This window comes from Eucalyptus grandis, chromosome 2, assembly GCF_016545825.1.
Source record: "Eucalyptus grandis isolate ANBG69807.140 chromosome 2, ASM1654582v1, whole genome shotgun sequence".
Taxonomy (NCBI): Eukaryota; Viridiplantae; Streptophyta; class Magnoliopsida; order Myrtales; family Myrtaceae; genus Eucalyptus; species Eucalyptus grandis.
The window spans coordinates 798,964-815,538 of NC_052613.1; the positions used below are offsets into that span (position 1 = coordinate 798,964).

General features: G+C 41.3%; 2 protein-coding genes and 1 pseudogene across 2 annotated transcripts; all 3 read right to left on the reverse strand.

Annotated features, from left to right (window-relative positions):
* Nucleotides 1–65: 65 nt before the first annotated feature.
* LOC108954995 lies at nucleotides 66–2,846 on the reverse strand (annotated as a pseudogene).
* Nucleotides 2,847–3,136: 290 nt separating this feature from the next.
* On the reverse strand, nucleotides 3,137–7,998 carry LOC104417080 (4-coumarate--CoA ligase-like 9). The gene is given in 7 exon segments (XM_010028405.3): nucleotides 3,137–3,464; nucleotides 4,092–4,194; nucleotides 4,636–4,703; nucleotides 4,801–4,946; nucleotides 5,581–5,770; nucleotides 6,717–7,252; nucleotides 7,255–7,998. Coding segments are annotated over 7 exon segments (1,680 nt in total). The 5' UTR covers nucleotides 7,766–7,998; the 3' UTR covers nucleotides 3,137–3,338.
* A 4,036-nt stretch (nucleotides 7,999–12,034) lies between these two features.
* On the reverse strand, nucleotides 12,035–16,353 carry LOC104417065 (beta-glucosidase 24). Its single transcript, XM_010028390.3, has 13 exons — nucleotides 15,979–16,353; nucleotides 15,697–15,766; nucleotides 15,489–15,547; nucleotides 15,284–15,359; nucleotides 15,007–15,084; nucleotides 14,253–14,340; nucleotides 13,886–14,138; nucleotides 13,683–13,798; nucleotides 13,110–13,330; nucleotides 12,992–13,023; nucleotides 12,790–12,895; nucleotides 12,603–12,711; nucleotides 12,035–12,397 (listed from the first exon to the last, which is right to left on the reverse strand). Exons 1-13 carry the CDS (start codon nucleotides 16,165–16,167, stop codon nucleotides 12,190–12,192), a joined length of 1,605 nt encoding a protein of 534 aa, XP_010026692.2. The 5' UTR covers nucleotides 16,168–16,353; the 3' UTR covers nucleotides 12,035–12,189.
* Between the last annotated feature and the right edge of the window lie 222 nt (nucleotides 16,354–16,575).

Consider the following 16,575-nt stretch of genomic DNA (forward strand, 5'->3'; position numbering starts at 1 on the left):
TTCACTATTTAATTCGGAGTCTGAAGTTCTCTCTTTGCTAAAATAAGCAAAAAGATCCCTTTTTTGACAAGTATGGTTTAAACCAAATCCTTGTTACTATATGTGATGATGTTAAAATTGGCTTGAACCGCTTGCTTCATTGCGTGCCTGATCAAATACAAATGTTGTAGGACAAACTTGATGCGGTGTTGATCCTTCAGTGCTTCCCAAATAGGCCTGGCATCGAATTTTGCTTCTGGGACTCCTGTCAATCAAGACTAGTCATTTAGAAAATGGGCGTCTTCCTTTACAGGGATGAATAAAATTATCCAGGATTTCAGACCATTCTCGGTTAAGTAGATTTTGGGGCTTTTGTACTCCTGCTTTATGTGCTCCAGAAATTTTTGTATCCCCTTCGTATATATATATATATATACAGCTGCTTCCTTCAGCCTGCAATGTGCAAAAAATGTATAGGAGTTTTAGGAGCAACACCTACAATGAGAATTTTCTTCCTACTAAAGCTTCTGCCTTTTCTTGCTTCATTGTTCTCACACCTTTTCATCAATAGGAACTCCATCTTTATCAGCTGCAACAACCTAAAAGAGCAGGTCTCAGCTCTTGTTTTCAGCTTCTTCCTAGGTCATTTCAGGATGAAATATTATCAAATGTATACCTTCAATGTCTACGTGCCAGTCAAGACTGAAGCTGGATGGGGGTGCATGTGGATCTACAGTTATGGTTTTGGCATATCTTGATGTGAAGTAGATGAAGCCAACAAAATCGAACGATCCCTTGACCGACTCTTTATCTGCATTGGTAAAAGTGGGTAATTTCTCTTTTACTATACTTCTCATGGAAGCTGGATATGATCCATAAGCTAGTGGCTCCATGAACCTGTTACGAGGCAATGTTTTTGAGTGGTTGAAAGATAGGGAGGGAGACGGGATGAACATTGAAGGGAAATGTGAAGATTTTGGTTATATGATGTGATCAAATGAAGAGAATATCCAATTGTGATACCATCTTAATTACGTAAGTAGATTAAAGCTAGCATCGTTGACTTTTCACTTTTCCTGACATAGCATAAAATCAAGAAGCATAAAGTACATTCATTTTGACCTGAGGGGACAATGTCTGTTGATGATGAGAATAACGAACAAAGTTATAATTACTTCATATCACAGTTTTATTACGGGAACCTATGTATCTTGATTTTTATTTTTATTTTTGTTCTGCATACATGATCTGAGCAAATTTACTTACCATCCTGAGGTGAAGTCCAAGACTCTTTCGGCAGCTTCTTTATCTTCTGCTAATTCTGAAAAATACTGAGCTACAATGGCTATACCAACTTCTCCACCTTGTTCGGCCTAGGAACAAATTTTAAGATTTGAAGCTATAGTCCTTTTGGAGATACCAGAAACTTGAGCAAATAAAAAAGATGTGACAATTGATAAATCAATCAGAATAAGGATGAAGCTTACTTGGAACTTTTCCTTGTAGAGCCTGGCAGCAGCAGCGTGAGCAAGTATAAGGTTGTGGCTCACAACATAAGGCTCAGTGGATGAATTACCAGTTGGGCATGCACAAGCTGTAGAGAGCACCTCCCGGGTGGCGCAACTCCATAGTCATAACCAAGTTGGGCTACCATCAGCGGCTCATTCACTGTGATCCACTTTTTAACCCTATCTCCGTATGTTTTGAAACAAATTTCAGCATAATCCTTAAAATCACTAGAGGCTCAATGCCTACATTAGATCACAAGAAAAGGTCAGGTCTTGATTAGCAGTCAGTGTATGGAATTTCACCTTATCAGTGAGTACTGAAGGACATTACTGCTATTTCACTATGTCATCAAACTCTAAAATAAATGCTTACAACTGGAGAAACAGATAGCTAACAGAGTGCAATAGAACAGTATTGAGTTGGAGACTGGAATATCGAACTTTCTTGGATGCTGCAAACTGCTAAGGAGAAAGCTCTAAGCAAGATATTTCTTAAATGCGCATGGAATGGAGCATCGTATCACCTTTGGAGGGATTGTTCTTATATTGGCATTAATCCTTCTGTCGGTAGAGTTCTCAAGAATGTGCTGTTTGTTATTCGTGTTAAAATACCCATTTTCTTAATTGCCAAAAAGTTGACTTTGGCTGCACAATATAAGGATCTTTGTCTAGATGGGGAGTATCTTTGCCTACTTAACTTGGGAGGATTATTGTAGTTGCTCCCCTGTCAAAGTATTTTGTAGCTATGGTCTTGGAGCAATCTAGTTGGACTCTTTGAGACATTTGAGAGTCTTTGGGATATCTTGCGAGAGTTTCTGGGGTTTTAAGGCTCTGATTTGTGATTTGGGCCATTACGTTGCTTCAGGTTCAGAAAGGTTCTTCTGGAACTTTTACTACTCACTCTTGTGGTTGTTCACCCCACTCTTTCCAAACCTTTTCAGGTTCTCGGTTAGTGGGTAATAGAGCAAGAGCGATGTCGATGGGGACTTTTGAGAGTTGGATTTAGTGGTTTGAGGTGGCATCCTTCAGGTGCAAGTACGGCTGTGTCATCCCCATTTTGATGGCTTTTGGGGTGTGACAAGATAAGAGAAGAGGAACAAATCCACCTGAAGGTATTATCCCCCTAGAAGTTTGACAGTGAAAGGGAGACAACTGCCACTTGCAAATGGAAAAGAAAGGAGAGAATGCAAATAAGCTCAGATTCAATGGTGAAATGGCTCTTTTACCCTCGGTCCTTTGCCCATGGAGAGAGTTGATACAGTTGTACAGCCTCGTTCGAGGCACGGCAGCCAGAAATAAGTAATTTTGCGGCAGCACCATTCATGCAAACCTGATGTACAATGCCGAATACACACACATGACTGCACAGCCCAAATAAAGGGAGAGATGGCTGTCCAGCTCAATTCTTTTGGTTTCTTCTCATTCTCTAGCTTGCTCAGAAACCAAACACAACCAATTTACCATCTAGTCTTGGTTCGGTTTTTGCATGGGCAATGTAACTAGGGAATCATGTATGAAGCAGGCTGTGGTTTTTCTTCTCAACATTTACTTACAAGGAATCAATACAGGAAATGCTTCTGCTTTCAGTTTTATGAGGGGGATTCCTAATATGGCAATACAGATTGCTAATGAAAGCCAGAGGACAGAAATGAGGCCCTCAAAATTTTGTGCCAGTTTATTCCTCTTTCACTCCAAGGAACAGCTTTTGTAGGAATCAAGCTACAATGGATTAGCTACTCGCTAGTAGAGCCTCGGTGGTCTTCCACATAAGATGGATACCCCAAAAAGTGTCAAAAAGAACTTAAAACAACATGCACCAGGAAGTCTAATTTCCTCTTCTGAGCATTCTGTCTAGAGTTTAGCTGATCTGACAGAGGTGGCAAGATTGACAAGTTCTCTCCTCAAGATCTTCCCTGCTGGAGATTTTGGGATGCTACTGATGAAAGCTACCCGCCTTATCTTCTTGTATGGAGCAACCTGCCAATATTCAACGTAATAATTTGGAATCACTAAATATATTGTCAACTGTAATTGAGATCTATGATAAAAATTCTAGGATAATCCTATATTCCTCCGTACATATTCCAGAAAGCTGTCCAAAGTACAGTTCCCAGGAGTCAAAACACTTGAACGAAGAGAAGACAACGATTACATGACCCATAGGGTATGCTAGCACATACATATCCATGGCACGCACCGAGTATGTACAGATGCTCCTGGATGCATGAGATTGAATGAGCAGAAAATCATGCATTTGCATTCAGTCTGAGAGTTCTGCATAACTGCAAGAACATCTAAGAGGAGAGGAGAAGGCGCAACTCAATGGGCTGTTGAATTCTTGTATATTACATGTCTCTCATAATGAGCAGCATCAAATGTGATCTGCTTCCTACCATGTTATGTAGCAGGAAACAGACCCCAGAGACCAAAGTCGTAATTCTTTTGCAGCATAGAGCATAAGATAGCACAACTCAATGCAGATAAACGCAGATATGTGCAGCGCCTTAAAGCCTACAGGCTCCCCTGACATTTGTTTAGTAACAATCATCTCCATTCTATATGGGAGAGAGAAGTACACTAACTGAGTGGGATTCCAAAAAATACCTGTTTAGAAATGAAGTCCATAATATGAGATTCAGTAATGTTGCTTCCAGGTTTTCTAACCACAAAAGCCATGGGAATCTGCCCCACTTCTTCGTCAGGATAACTGCCCCCATATAATCACAAAGGACAGAAAAGGTGGATCAACATAAGCAACATATGACTACTGTGAGTTAAGAGTTGGCAAGAAGACAAACAGTCCAAGAAATTATGATGAACTCGTTTTATAACAGAAATTTGACTGAAATGCCATTATGTAAACTGATGTAACATCCTCAATGAGTGACAGTCTCCAGAAAAATGCAGAGCACATCCTACCAATGGATGCAAATTTAATGTTATGGGAAAAATTTGAGATAGGAGCCAGTAATTCATGCGAATCTTATGAATTATTAAAACTAAAAGAACATATGAGTTCTGCAAATTGTAATTTGAGAGATTCATACAAATCATACCAAATAGTAAAACTAAAAAGAACATGACTTCTGACTTCTGCAGTATGTAATTTGAGTGATATGAAAAGACTCAAGGAAGTGAAGATGCATACGGAATCACAGCAGCATCCACAACATCAGGGTTGGAGTGAAGAAGATGTTCCAATTCAGCAGGAGCAACCTAAAAGATGCATACAATGATCTGTTACAACTTGATAAGAAAAGGCAAATGACAAGCCAAAAACCAGTGGGGAAAAAGGCCATTTTGAACTAGTTACCTGATATGCCTTGTATTTAATCAACTCCTTCAGTCTGTCCACAATGAACAAGAACCCCACAGAGTCAATATAACAAAGGTCACCAGTCCTCAACCAACCATCTGAATTAATTGTTTCGGCAGTCGCCTTCTCATCCCCTACATAACCTGCAATTCACCTAGTTTTAGCACCATTCTAATGTGGGGATTGCAGAGAGTTTTTATTCAATGGATTAATGAGCTCAATTTTTTCAATCGTTAATGATAAAAGATACTTAAAAGGCAGTAATAAAACTCACTAGCACTTATTATCTGCAACACACCATGCCTAATGCAGCTACCTTTCAAGCAAGCAGTTTGAACTTCCTGTTGACAAGGGCAACCAAAATTCTGGCCAACATAGATTCATTTTCTATTGTTTCCATCATGAAACAACCAATTGGCCAGTATTGGCTGATGTAATTTACTAATCCTCGGATTTTGGATCCACAAAGAGAAAAAGGTGCAAACCTTGGCGGTCATGATGAAGAGGTGAAATAAAAGATACAGAGCAATAAACAGTTAAAGGAAGATGTGGCCAAAGAAGTGACAATGAATAACTGCAGAAAAATTGTATATGGGGTCTGGCTGTCTACAGTAAATCAAGTAACACCAACCAGAAAAAGATACAGTCGTTTGATGCTGGGGAAGAAGCACAATAAACTAATGTGTAACTTTCAGTCACAAGTGTCAAAACAAAGAGCAAAGAAATGTGTTATTTCCACACGGTTGAATAAAGCTCCTAGTTATGGCTGACCCTTACCTTTCATGATTGTTGGGCCTCGCAACCATAGCTCTCCTCTCTGACCGGGGGGCAGGGCATCCCCAGTGGTAGGATCAACAATCTTCGCTTCCATATTTTGAGTTATGCGACCGACAGAACCATGGTGGTTTGCCTCATCAAGCCCCTGCGTCCTAGTTGCCACTCCACAAGTCTCCGTCAGACCATATCCCTATTGTACAATGAGAGTATTTGACCCTTAGAAATCTGAGGCAGTATTAGTAGCATCGTAGTTCTCTCACATCATAAACAACAAATCAGAAGAACAATTTGATATTATTAACATAAGCAGAGCTGAAACACGAGTCTGATACTTTCTTAGATTAGTAGGGGCAGGAAGCCATTGTCATAGTAGTCGAGAAAGTACATGACGGATGGGTAGAAGTTAGAGCTTGATAAACTAGTTATTAGTCAAAGTAGTCGTTGTAACCCACATAGCTCAGTCAATACATTCTGTTACTTTCAATCAGTCCTTCAAATTATTAACAACTCAAGAACACCCATGGTTATATCTACAATGATCCAAACCCGGTAACAGGGGCTTAAGTTCCAAAGGAAGCAGCCAAACTCCCCAACGTAGTTAGACAGCTACACTCAAAACATTGAGAGGTGAACCCGGTTACACACCATGGGACTCAGGATCTAACAATGTATTACCCGCTGCTACACTCCGCCTAGGACCATAGTGCAAGAGGAAGGTGCTCATGCTGGCCTGGACTGTCTCCGAAAAGAGTGAAGCTGATAATTAGGGGAGACTTCGTCTCATTTGATCACATGTAAAACGCCATTTCATTTATTCAGCAGGCAGATATTGGCTCGAATTAAGAGAGGTCCCCGCTACCAGGTCATCGTCTAAAAAACTTCAAAACCAGGAATCATGAGAGTTCACATTTAGATTGAACGTTCATTAATAATCTAATCCGCATACTTCGGAAGATTTGTTAAAGATTAGCAGCCGACCAAGTTCTATTTTAGTAGAATATGACGCAAGGTAAACAATGACGCGGTACCTATCTGGGTAAAGAATTAAGCATTGACAAAAGCGTCTCACTTTTGATTTTGACCCCACGTAGCGTCACGTCAGAGTTAGTATTCGCAAATATTACTTATAAAGTTACCTGGTTTATCTCCACATGGGGGAACTTCTCTCTGAACCGGCCGACGACCTCCTTCCCGAGCGGAGCACCGCCGCATCCGACCGACTGGAGGGAGCTCAGATCGTACTTCCCCGCGATCTGCGACTTCACGAACGCCACGATCAGCGGCGGGGAAACCGGCATGTGCGTCACTCGGTACTTCTCGATCGCCCCTAACATGGCCACGAAATCGAACTTCTCCATCAGAACCAACGTCTCCCCGAACGCGAACGCTTTGACCAGCACGAAGAACCCGAACACGTGGAACAGAGGCAGCGGGACGAGGGACACGGGATGTGGCTCCGACTCGTCTCGCTCGGGCCGCGTGTGATAAAGCCCCGCGATCAGCGCAATCAGATTGCGGTGAGTCAGCAGGACTCCTTTGACTCTGCCCGTCGTTCCCGACGAGAACAGGATGGCTGCCGTGTCAGACTGCTCGACTCGGTTCCGAGGCATTGTCTCCGCCACAGGACCGTCGCCGCTCGAGCTGTACTGAGTCAGCATGGACTCGAACTCGGGGAGTCGATGAGGATTGTGCCGCGGGGAACAGGAGGGAGCTTAGGAGCAATCTGCGAGGTGGAGAAGGCGATGGTGGGCCGGCAGAGGTGGACCTGGTGGGCGATCTCGGAGGGGGAGCCGAGAGGATTGGCGGGGGAGACGACGACGCCGATGGAGAGGAGGGAGAAGTAGATGACGGGGACATGCAAGGAGGTAGGGGCGAGGATGAAGGCGACGTCGCCCTTGGAGAGGGAGAGGCGGGACTGGAGGGAGAGGGCGAGGGACCGAACGTGGCGGAGGAAGTCGGTGTAGGAGAGGCGGTGGCCGGAAGACGCGTCGACGAGGAAGGTGGAGGAGGAGAAGGAGGAGGAGAATGGGAGGAGAGAGAGGGCGTAGTGGGAGACGGAGAGGGGCCGGGAGAGAGGAGGGAGAGGGGCTGGGGGTCGGAGGCTGTGGAAGGTCTTGGTGGCGGAGCAGTGACCGCTGGTGGGGTCGACGGTGGAGTGGCCGGAGGGGTGAGTCGGGCCCGCCATGGAAATATGAAGCAGAAGCTGAAGCTGAAGGAAAAGAGAGAAGCGGGAATGCGTCAGTTATTACAGTTGGAAGCCAAAATCTGACGGCGCGTGTTGAGATGTCCGTCAGCTACAAACACATTAACGTCGTCCTCTGCTTGCACGAAAACGATGATAAGACAGAGAAGAAGCAAAACTAAATAAGGAGTCTTGTCTGAGAAGGTGAGCATGTTCCTCTGCCAGAGTTTTGATTAAACTTCCCTCATCCCTTCGTCGTCGCTACGAAGATGGAAGCATCACGTAACTATAAAAATATTCCATTTAAAAATAGGGAGCAATCTGGGAGGTGGAGAAGGCAATGGCTGGCCGGCAGAGGTGAACCTGGTGGGCGATTTCGGAGGGGGAGCCGAGAGGATTGGCGGGGGAGAGGACGACGCCGGCAGTATTAATTAGGACTGATCAATTATATGGAAATGATTGAGGCATTGTGGAGCTCTGGGGTTCGAAGAAATTCCGAAGTATAGTTTGATTGGAATGAAATTCTGAAGTTTGTGTTGTGTGCGAGTTAGACTTAAGGAAAAGAATGAATGTGTGCTTTGAACAAGGTTACTCATTAGTGCGTGGAAGTTGTTTTATCGACGATTAAATGTAGTTTTGTAGCGATGTGGGACTAGAGAGGAACCCCTTGCACCGTCGTACTGTCACTTGTAGAGTTTGATTTTTATATGGAAATGATTGAGGCTCTCCACCCCTTAGGAGTTACAGAACGGTCATTAGTGCTTGGAGTCGACTCTAAATGCAAGTTCAAACTTATGTGGATTCTAAACTGCGATGATCAATTGAGAAGCTATTAAGCTTTAGATTTATATGGAAATGATTGAGGCATTGTGGAGCTCTGGAGTTCGAAGAAATTCGATTCCGAAGTATAATTTGATTGGAATGATATTCTGACGTTTGTGTGCAAGTTACGCATAAGCAAAAGAATGAATGTGTGCTTTGAACAAGGTTACTCATTAGTGCTTGGAAGTTGTTTTATCGATTAAATGTATTTGCTCTAACATTTATAAACCCGAGCTCCAAAGCCAGTGGGGCCTAGGTGTATAATATTATCCGTTTTAGACACTAAGTCCTCACGGTTTTAAAATATGTTACACAGATTAAAAGGACCAAGCCTTATAAACTAGTTCAGGACTCCCCCTAAACGATGTGAGACTAGAGATGACCCATTCCCCTTCCCTGCGCACGTCCAGGGACCAAGACGCGGACTCACCGCCATCCCTCCTCCCCGCGCACCGTTGCTTGGGCTGTCACAAGTTTAGTCGAGTTGTTCGTTAGAGTTTCATATTACTCGATTTATATCATTTTATGATTAATCAATAGGAATGCAAGTGCATTGGCCCAAGTAACTACCATAGGTTGGTTTTCAACTTTTTCTCAAGTGAGTGATACTATTTCTTTTAAGAATTTGTAAACTCATGTTTTCGAAATGATAAAAATTTGATATTTTATGAGTCATGAATAAGCATGTTTGTCATATAAAATTTGGATCAGATATTTACTATGTTTTGATATTTGTGAATGGTATGAGAAATATTTGGTAAAATTATATATTTTGTTTGATGAACAAAGTTGACAAATTATATATATATGTGTGTGTGTATTTATGTATGTATGTATGTGTATCGATTTGTGAAATGATTTATGACATGCATTTTATTTTATTTGGTTTATGAAACTAATATATGAGACAAGTCTTAAAATGATTATGAGTCGAGTTGCGAAAGTTGTTAGTGATTGATTTGTGAAATGCATTTTGACATGTGAGATTATTTATGGATTGAATTTGTGGTGTTGGTGGATAAGTTTGGGTGCTCAATATCACTGTGAGCTCAATGAGGGCTTGTAAATATGCGCATATTAGTATAGGATATCCTTGTAGGTTAAGCCATCGACTAATAATGGGTAGAGATCTAATCAACGGGGGAATCTTAATCGTCTTGTCACTAGGCATTTGTCTTGACCATAATTTGATATTGAGCAAAAGATTAGTCAATGGAATAAACCATTAACATGTATTTTTATGAGATTGACCAATGCATTGGATCATTGTGTTTACCTATTATTATCACCTTAATTAGTGATTGATAGAGCGAGAGCATTATCGCAAGAATTTTTTAGAGCTGTATATTTGGAGTATAATTTGAGGCTGCGTCTTTCGGAGAAAGGACAGCTGTGTTACTTCTTTATCCATATAGGATTTGGGGTGTGACATAATCATCCTACGCTTTGACGGAGCTAAAAGCAAATTATTCAAGAGTCTCGTAGCAGAAGACAAAACCGATGAGGAAAATGAAACAGGGCAGGGAAGAAATTGGCATCAAGTTACTGGGCAGAGGCTCCATCCTTCTTTTGCGAGGACCTGAGCGAAATGGAAGAATCCCGAAGCAGATATATATTGCAACCCGCGATTATGTAAATACCAGAAAAAGAAAATAAGCCACATGTATAGGTGACCATGAACATAGATAATAATAATATGTGAAATATTCATACATATTTCGATGATACCTAATGGAGAATAATAGTCGAACTTGAGGTGCACACCAAGTCCACTCTCCGTGCAACGCACACACTGGAGATAGATAACAGGGCTCTACAAACTACCGATGACTAAACAGGCTGACGATGGCTATCGGACGAGATGGAGAATATTGAAGATTAATGTTCACTTAGTAATCATCCGAAAAGAAGATGGCACGACCTTTGATGAAGAATTTCTTACTATTTTGATGATTTCTAATGAAGAGTACATATATATATTTTTTGGTCGGTAAGAGTACATATATTTTATTAGATGACTATCTATGATAATCAAATCAAGTACGATCAATCAAAATATGTATGAAGAATCTCTCAGATATATGCATAATTACGTGAAATATGAAAAGTATCATGACTATCTCTCGCAAACATGGACCGACATAACCTGTGCTCCTCTGTGCATATATAATTGGATGCCAGCCAAGTACAGTAATGAAGTAATCCCCAAGAAGTTCGACAGAAAAAGGAGACCCGACTGCCGCTTGCAAATGGAAAAGAAAGGAGACAGAGTACGAGTAAGCTCACGTTCAATGGTGAAATGGCCTTTTCTCACCCTTGGTCCTTTGCCCATCGAGAGAGTTGATACAGTTGTAGAGCCTCATTCGAGGCATGGCATGCAAGAAGTAAGAAGTTGCGCGGCTGCACCATCCAGGCAAACCTCATGAACAATGCCGAGTACACACACGTGACTGCACAGGACAGATAAAAACGAGAGATGAATGTCTACCTCGCCCTAAGAGATGAATGGTCCGATACCAAACCCCTTTTCTTCTGATGTGCATTCAGCTGCCTCGGTTGTTACTGCAAGACGACCATCCATTCAACAACCGCATTACATCACGATGAGAATGGATACTTGATGTGGGAATAAGAATGGGAATGCAAATGCATGATTTAGAAAAAGAAAGTCTTGACAATTCCATCAATGGATGAACACGTGCAATGTGAAAATGATTAGATATGAAGTTTGGGTTCATGAACCGAATCTTTTTCGTGCTTGCTCGCATTTCCCTTGACCGAAGTCCATTTTGTTTATGCTTTACTCGCCGAGAGGCCGTGTAGGGGTATTCCGATAGAGAGCCTGGAAGTGGCGATCGAACTGAGACTGGCCGGTCCATCCTGATCCAACCAAATTCAGCTCCTGATGACTTTGGATTCGTGATTCGTATCATATAATGAATATCTCTGCATCATGTTATTCTTGGTGTCAGTATCACCTGTTGAGATATAGCCCGGACCATTTGTGTTACTACAAAGAGTTCTATGACAACCCTGGTCGGACAAACTTATGTTTTGTTTCATTTTCATTCTCTGATCAACCTGATTATCAAACGCGAGTGCTTTCTGCTTAGGGGGGAAACAATTCAACAACCGCTAGTATGGCAACCAATTCAGGCCGTGAGCAAACCACATTCATTTAACAGAACCGGTAAAATCTGTCGTGTGTTCCGTAGTGGATGGGACTCTGAACACTGCTGACTCTCGCTGTTTTAATTTCATTGAGGAAAACATATCTCAAAATGAAATCAGGAGGACCTGAATTGTGGAATAACAAGCGGGATCGGTTCCTGACGCATGAGCGAGTGCAAGCACGACAAAAGGATGCACTCAATTTCAAGTTCAACAATTGGCACAGTCCCTGTGAGAGTCGGCAGCAGAATACTTACATCTAATTAATTTCTCATACAATGCACCGCATTTCCTTTGGTGGATGCCAATAATACATCGTTTACAAAAATGCAACTCTTTTCACATGTGGGTGCTTGCTAGCAAATAGCATTAGATCTGATGTACAAAACTATCTACAACAGGATCAGGTAAGATTAGGTACATACGCTAGTGATCTATTTAAAAGAAGACAATGACACGTCTGCTGTTTCTTCTTTGCCTTTGAGAAACACAGGGAGCCACTTTGCCGACAGTTTTGGTATGCGCCTGAAATTGTTCTTGTAATCGATGTAGTAAAGCCCGAATCTTGTTGTATAGCCCGCTCCAAACTCAAAGCTGTCGAACAGAGACCAGTAAAAGTATCCGTTCACCTTTACTCCTTTCCTGCAAAACGCAATAAGGAAGTAAACAAGTTAAGTCAGGGCTTTGCCTATCTGTAGCCTTATAGAAGTTCCTTTTTCTAGTCACTTTCTAATTTGGAGTCTGAAGTTCTCAATTTACTAGTGAAAAGATTACTTTTTTGTCAAGTGAGTATGATTAGAACCAATACGATGATGCTAAAATAAACACTTTGCCTCAAACTGCTTACTTCATTGCTTGCTTGATCTGATGCAAATGTTGCAGGACAAACTTGATGCGGTGTTTATCTTTCAAAGCTTCCTGAATAGGCCTGTCGTTGACTTTTGCTTCACTGACTCCTGTCAATCAAGACTAGTCATTTAGGAAACAGGCATCCTCATTTACGGGGACAAATAAAGTCACTTAAGATTTCAGACCATTCTCAGTGATGTAGATTTTGGGGCTTTTGTACTTTTCGTTCACGTGCTCCAGAAATTTTTGTATCCCCATTGGATATATAAAAATAAAGTCGCTTCCTTCAGCCTGCAATGAGAAAAAAGATGCTTTGAGTTTTTAGGAACAACACCTGCAAAGAGAATCTTCTTCCCACTAAAGCTTCTGCTTTTTCTTCCTCCGCACCTTTTCACCTATAGGAACTCCATCTTTATCAGCTGCGACAACCAAAAAAGAGCAAGTCTCAGCTGTTGTTTTCAGCTTCTTCCTAGGTCATTTCGGGATGAGATATTATCAAATATACCTCGAAGGTCTAAGTGCCAGTCAAGACTGAAGCTGGTTGGTGGTGCATTTGGATCCACAGTTATGGTTTTTGCATATCTGGATGTGTAGTAGTTGAAGCCAATAAAATCAAATGATCCCTTGACCAGCTCTTTATCTGCGTTGGTGAAAGTGGGTAATCTCTCTTTTACTATACTTCTCATGGAAGCTGGATATGATCCATAAACTAGTGGTTCCATGAACCTGTTAAGAGGCAATGTTTTTAGCGGTTGAAAGATAAGGAAGGGAGATGGCGATGAACACTGAAGCAAATGTGAAAACTTTAGTTAACACGATGTGATCAAATGAAGAGAATATTCAAGAGTGATACCATCTTAAAATACAGAAGCAGAATAAAGCCAACTCCATTATCACTTTTCCTGACATAGTCTAAAATAAAGCAGCATAAATTCATTCAAGTTAAGGGAACAATCTGTTGAAGATAAAAAAATAAGAAGCAAAGTTAAAATTACGTTCCATCACAATTTCATCTTTCAGACATATGTGTTAAATTTTTTCTTTGTTCTTCATACAGGATTCAAGCAATTTTACTTACCATCCAATGTTGAAGTCCAAGGCTCTTTTTGCAGCTTCTTTATCTTCTGCTGATTCTGAATGGGGCTCAAAATACTCAGCTACAAGGGCTATACCAACTTCTCCACCTTGATTGTGCTACAAAAATAATTTGAAATTAGAATTAATAACATTGATGTGACAATTGGTGAAGCAATCAGAATAAGGATGTAGTGTTTGGCTCACTTGGAACTTTTCCTTGTAGAGCCTGGCAGCCGCAGCGTGAGCAAGTATTAGGTTGTGGCTCACAACATAAGGCTCAGTGGATGAATTACCAGCTGGGCATTCGAAAGCTGGTAAGGAGCACCTCCCAGGCGGTCCAATTCCATAATCGTAACCAAGTTGGGCTATCATCAGCGGCTCATTTAATGTGATCCACTTTTTAACCCTATCTCCGTATGTTTTGAAACAAATTTCAGCATAATCCCTAAAATCATCCCTGCAAAAGATAAAGAAAAGAATTGTTGAGTGATGAGAATCGTGTTTAATATATCTAAAAAGAAGATAAAGCATATAACTACAATATGGGAAAAGAACTTGTGATGCTTCTCACACAAATTTCTGACTCAAGGGCCCTCCATATTTGTCTTGCAGCACTTGTGGCGGATCAAAGTGAAAAATTGTCACAAGAGGTTCAATGCCTACATTAGATCACAAGAAAAAGGTCAAATCTTAATTAACAGTCGATGTACGGACTTTTACTTCATAGGCGAGTACTAAAGGAGGAAATTACTGCTATTTCACTGGGTCATCCAACGCTAAAAGATATGCTTACAACTGGAGAAACAGAAAGCTAACAAAGTACATTTCGAACAGTATTAAATTGGTGACTGGAATGTTGAATTTTCTTTGATGCTGCAAACTGTTGAGGGGAAAGCTCTGAGCAAGATATTCCTTAAACTGGCATGGAGTGGAGCTATCTATTACCATCAGAGGGAGAGAACAGTCCACAATGGCATTAACCCTTCACTTGACAGAGTGAGTGTACTCTTTTTTTATTCGTATTAAAATGTCTATTTTTTCAATTGCCAAAAAGTTGACTTCGACTGCACAAAGTAAGGATCTTTGCTCTAGGTGGGGAGGTTTCTTTCCCTGCTTAACTTGGGAGGATTGTTGAAGTTGCTCCCATTTCGAAGTACTCTGTGGCTATGGTCTTTGAGCAATCTAATCGGATCCTCTGTGACATTTGAGTCTTTGGGACATTTTGTGAGGGTATCTGGGGTTATTAGCTTGTGCTCCATTCAATAACCTACTTATCGAAAGAAAAAGGAACAGCAACCGAGATCCTGTATCATTGTGGTACTCACCATTTCTGATTAGTTCATCAATGAGATTGTTGTAATGGTCAATGCCTTCTTGGTTGACTCCACCGCTCAAGGATCCACCTTCATGTTCCAAAGTAAACAAAAAAAGTTTTATGTTAAGCGGGGAAGAATCAATCTTTTATGTATTGTCAAAGAAAAGCTAAAAGGTCCAACAAACTGCAAATTCAATAACATAAACATGACTTTCAGGGCAGCAAGTTGGACGGTAAACTATAGGGACAACGGGTTTTGTTACTGAATGATAGGGATGACGACTTACTGGGCAGAATCCTCGTCCAAGATATAGAGAATCTGTAAGCATCCACGCCAAGTTCTTTTAGCAACTTCACATCTTCCTGCAATGACATATAAACCAAAACATCACCCAGAGCGGTCTCTAAACCTCTTAGAATATACAGTATAAGTTCTCATATCAAAGACCAGAAATGGGTTTGTGACTTTGTGTGATGTTATGACATTTCTACCTTGTAACGTCTATAAGAATCGATTGCAGTTTCTGGTGTACTCTTGTCTGCAATCTTTTCTGATCAACAAAATGAGACCATCGGGTATGTTAGACCCAAGTCAATGTATCAATGGTGACTGCTTAAAGCTTTTAGTCACAAAAAATTTGAGTGTGATTAGATCACAATAGACAAAACCATTGAACAGTGGTTTGGCATTGTAGTCCACCTTGGATTTTCACAGCATGGGTGTCCCAGACACTTAGTCCTTTCCCATATTTTCTGGCTGATCCTTCTACCTGCGCAAATCAAATTAACACACGGATTAGCGTCAGTCATAGGTAATTTCTTGTTGGGGGAAAATTTACTCAAGCTGCATTGCCAGTCAAGCTGAAGGATGAAATCAATGGTAGGGGACTGTGATGGCAGAGGATGATGATATGCCATGGCATTAATGAGGTTCAAAATGAGAAGGCTGAGATATCCTAGGATAATAACAAGATTTATGTACCTGCAGAGCCGAAGTAGCAGCTCCGAACAAGAAGTCAGCAGGGAAGTCCGATCTCTTGACATCTAAATCAGACTCTGATCCGTTAAAATTCCCAACTGCAAAAGATTCATGCGAATAATTATTATTTGGAGCTGTGCCTGCCGATCGCCGACAGAGAACTTCTAAGTAAATGGGGTTATTCACTTCCATGTACTTCAACCAACTCAACCAGGGCAATTAAGTTGGTGCACCATATCAATGGACGGAAAGCCAGAATAGTTCTTTCTAAATCCAGTAAATGTTCCTAACAATATGTATAACAAATTTTTCTTGGTTAACATATCTCAGCGATTTCGATCAGAAAGAATAACCCATCGGTGATTAAACCAAATGAAAATCTTCAAGAGGAGAACCAAGAGGAATATCAGGACGAACCATAACTGAGAGAAAGAAGCAAAGTGACGAATACGAACGGAACGAGAATCCGGGCAAAAGTCGTTGGCGATAATGACAGAGGAGACGTCATAGTCTCACGGCAGAAATCAAGGTCAACCCAGATAGCCGTCTCTAAAAGCAATGGATAGAGGTGACAAAGCTAGGGGACTACTTGTTGAGAGG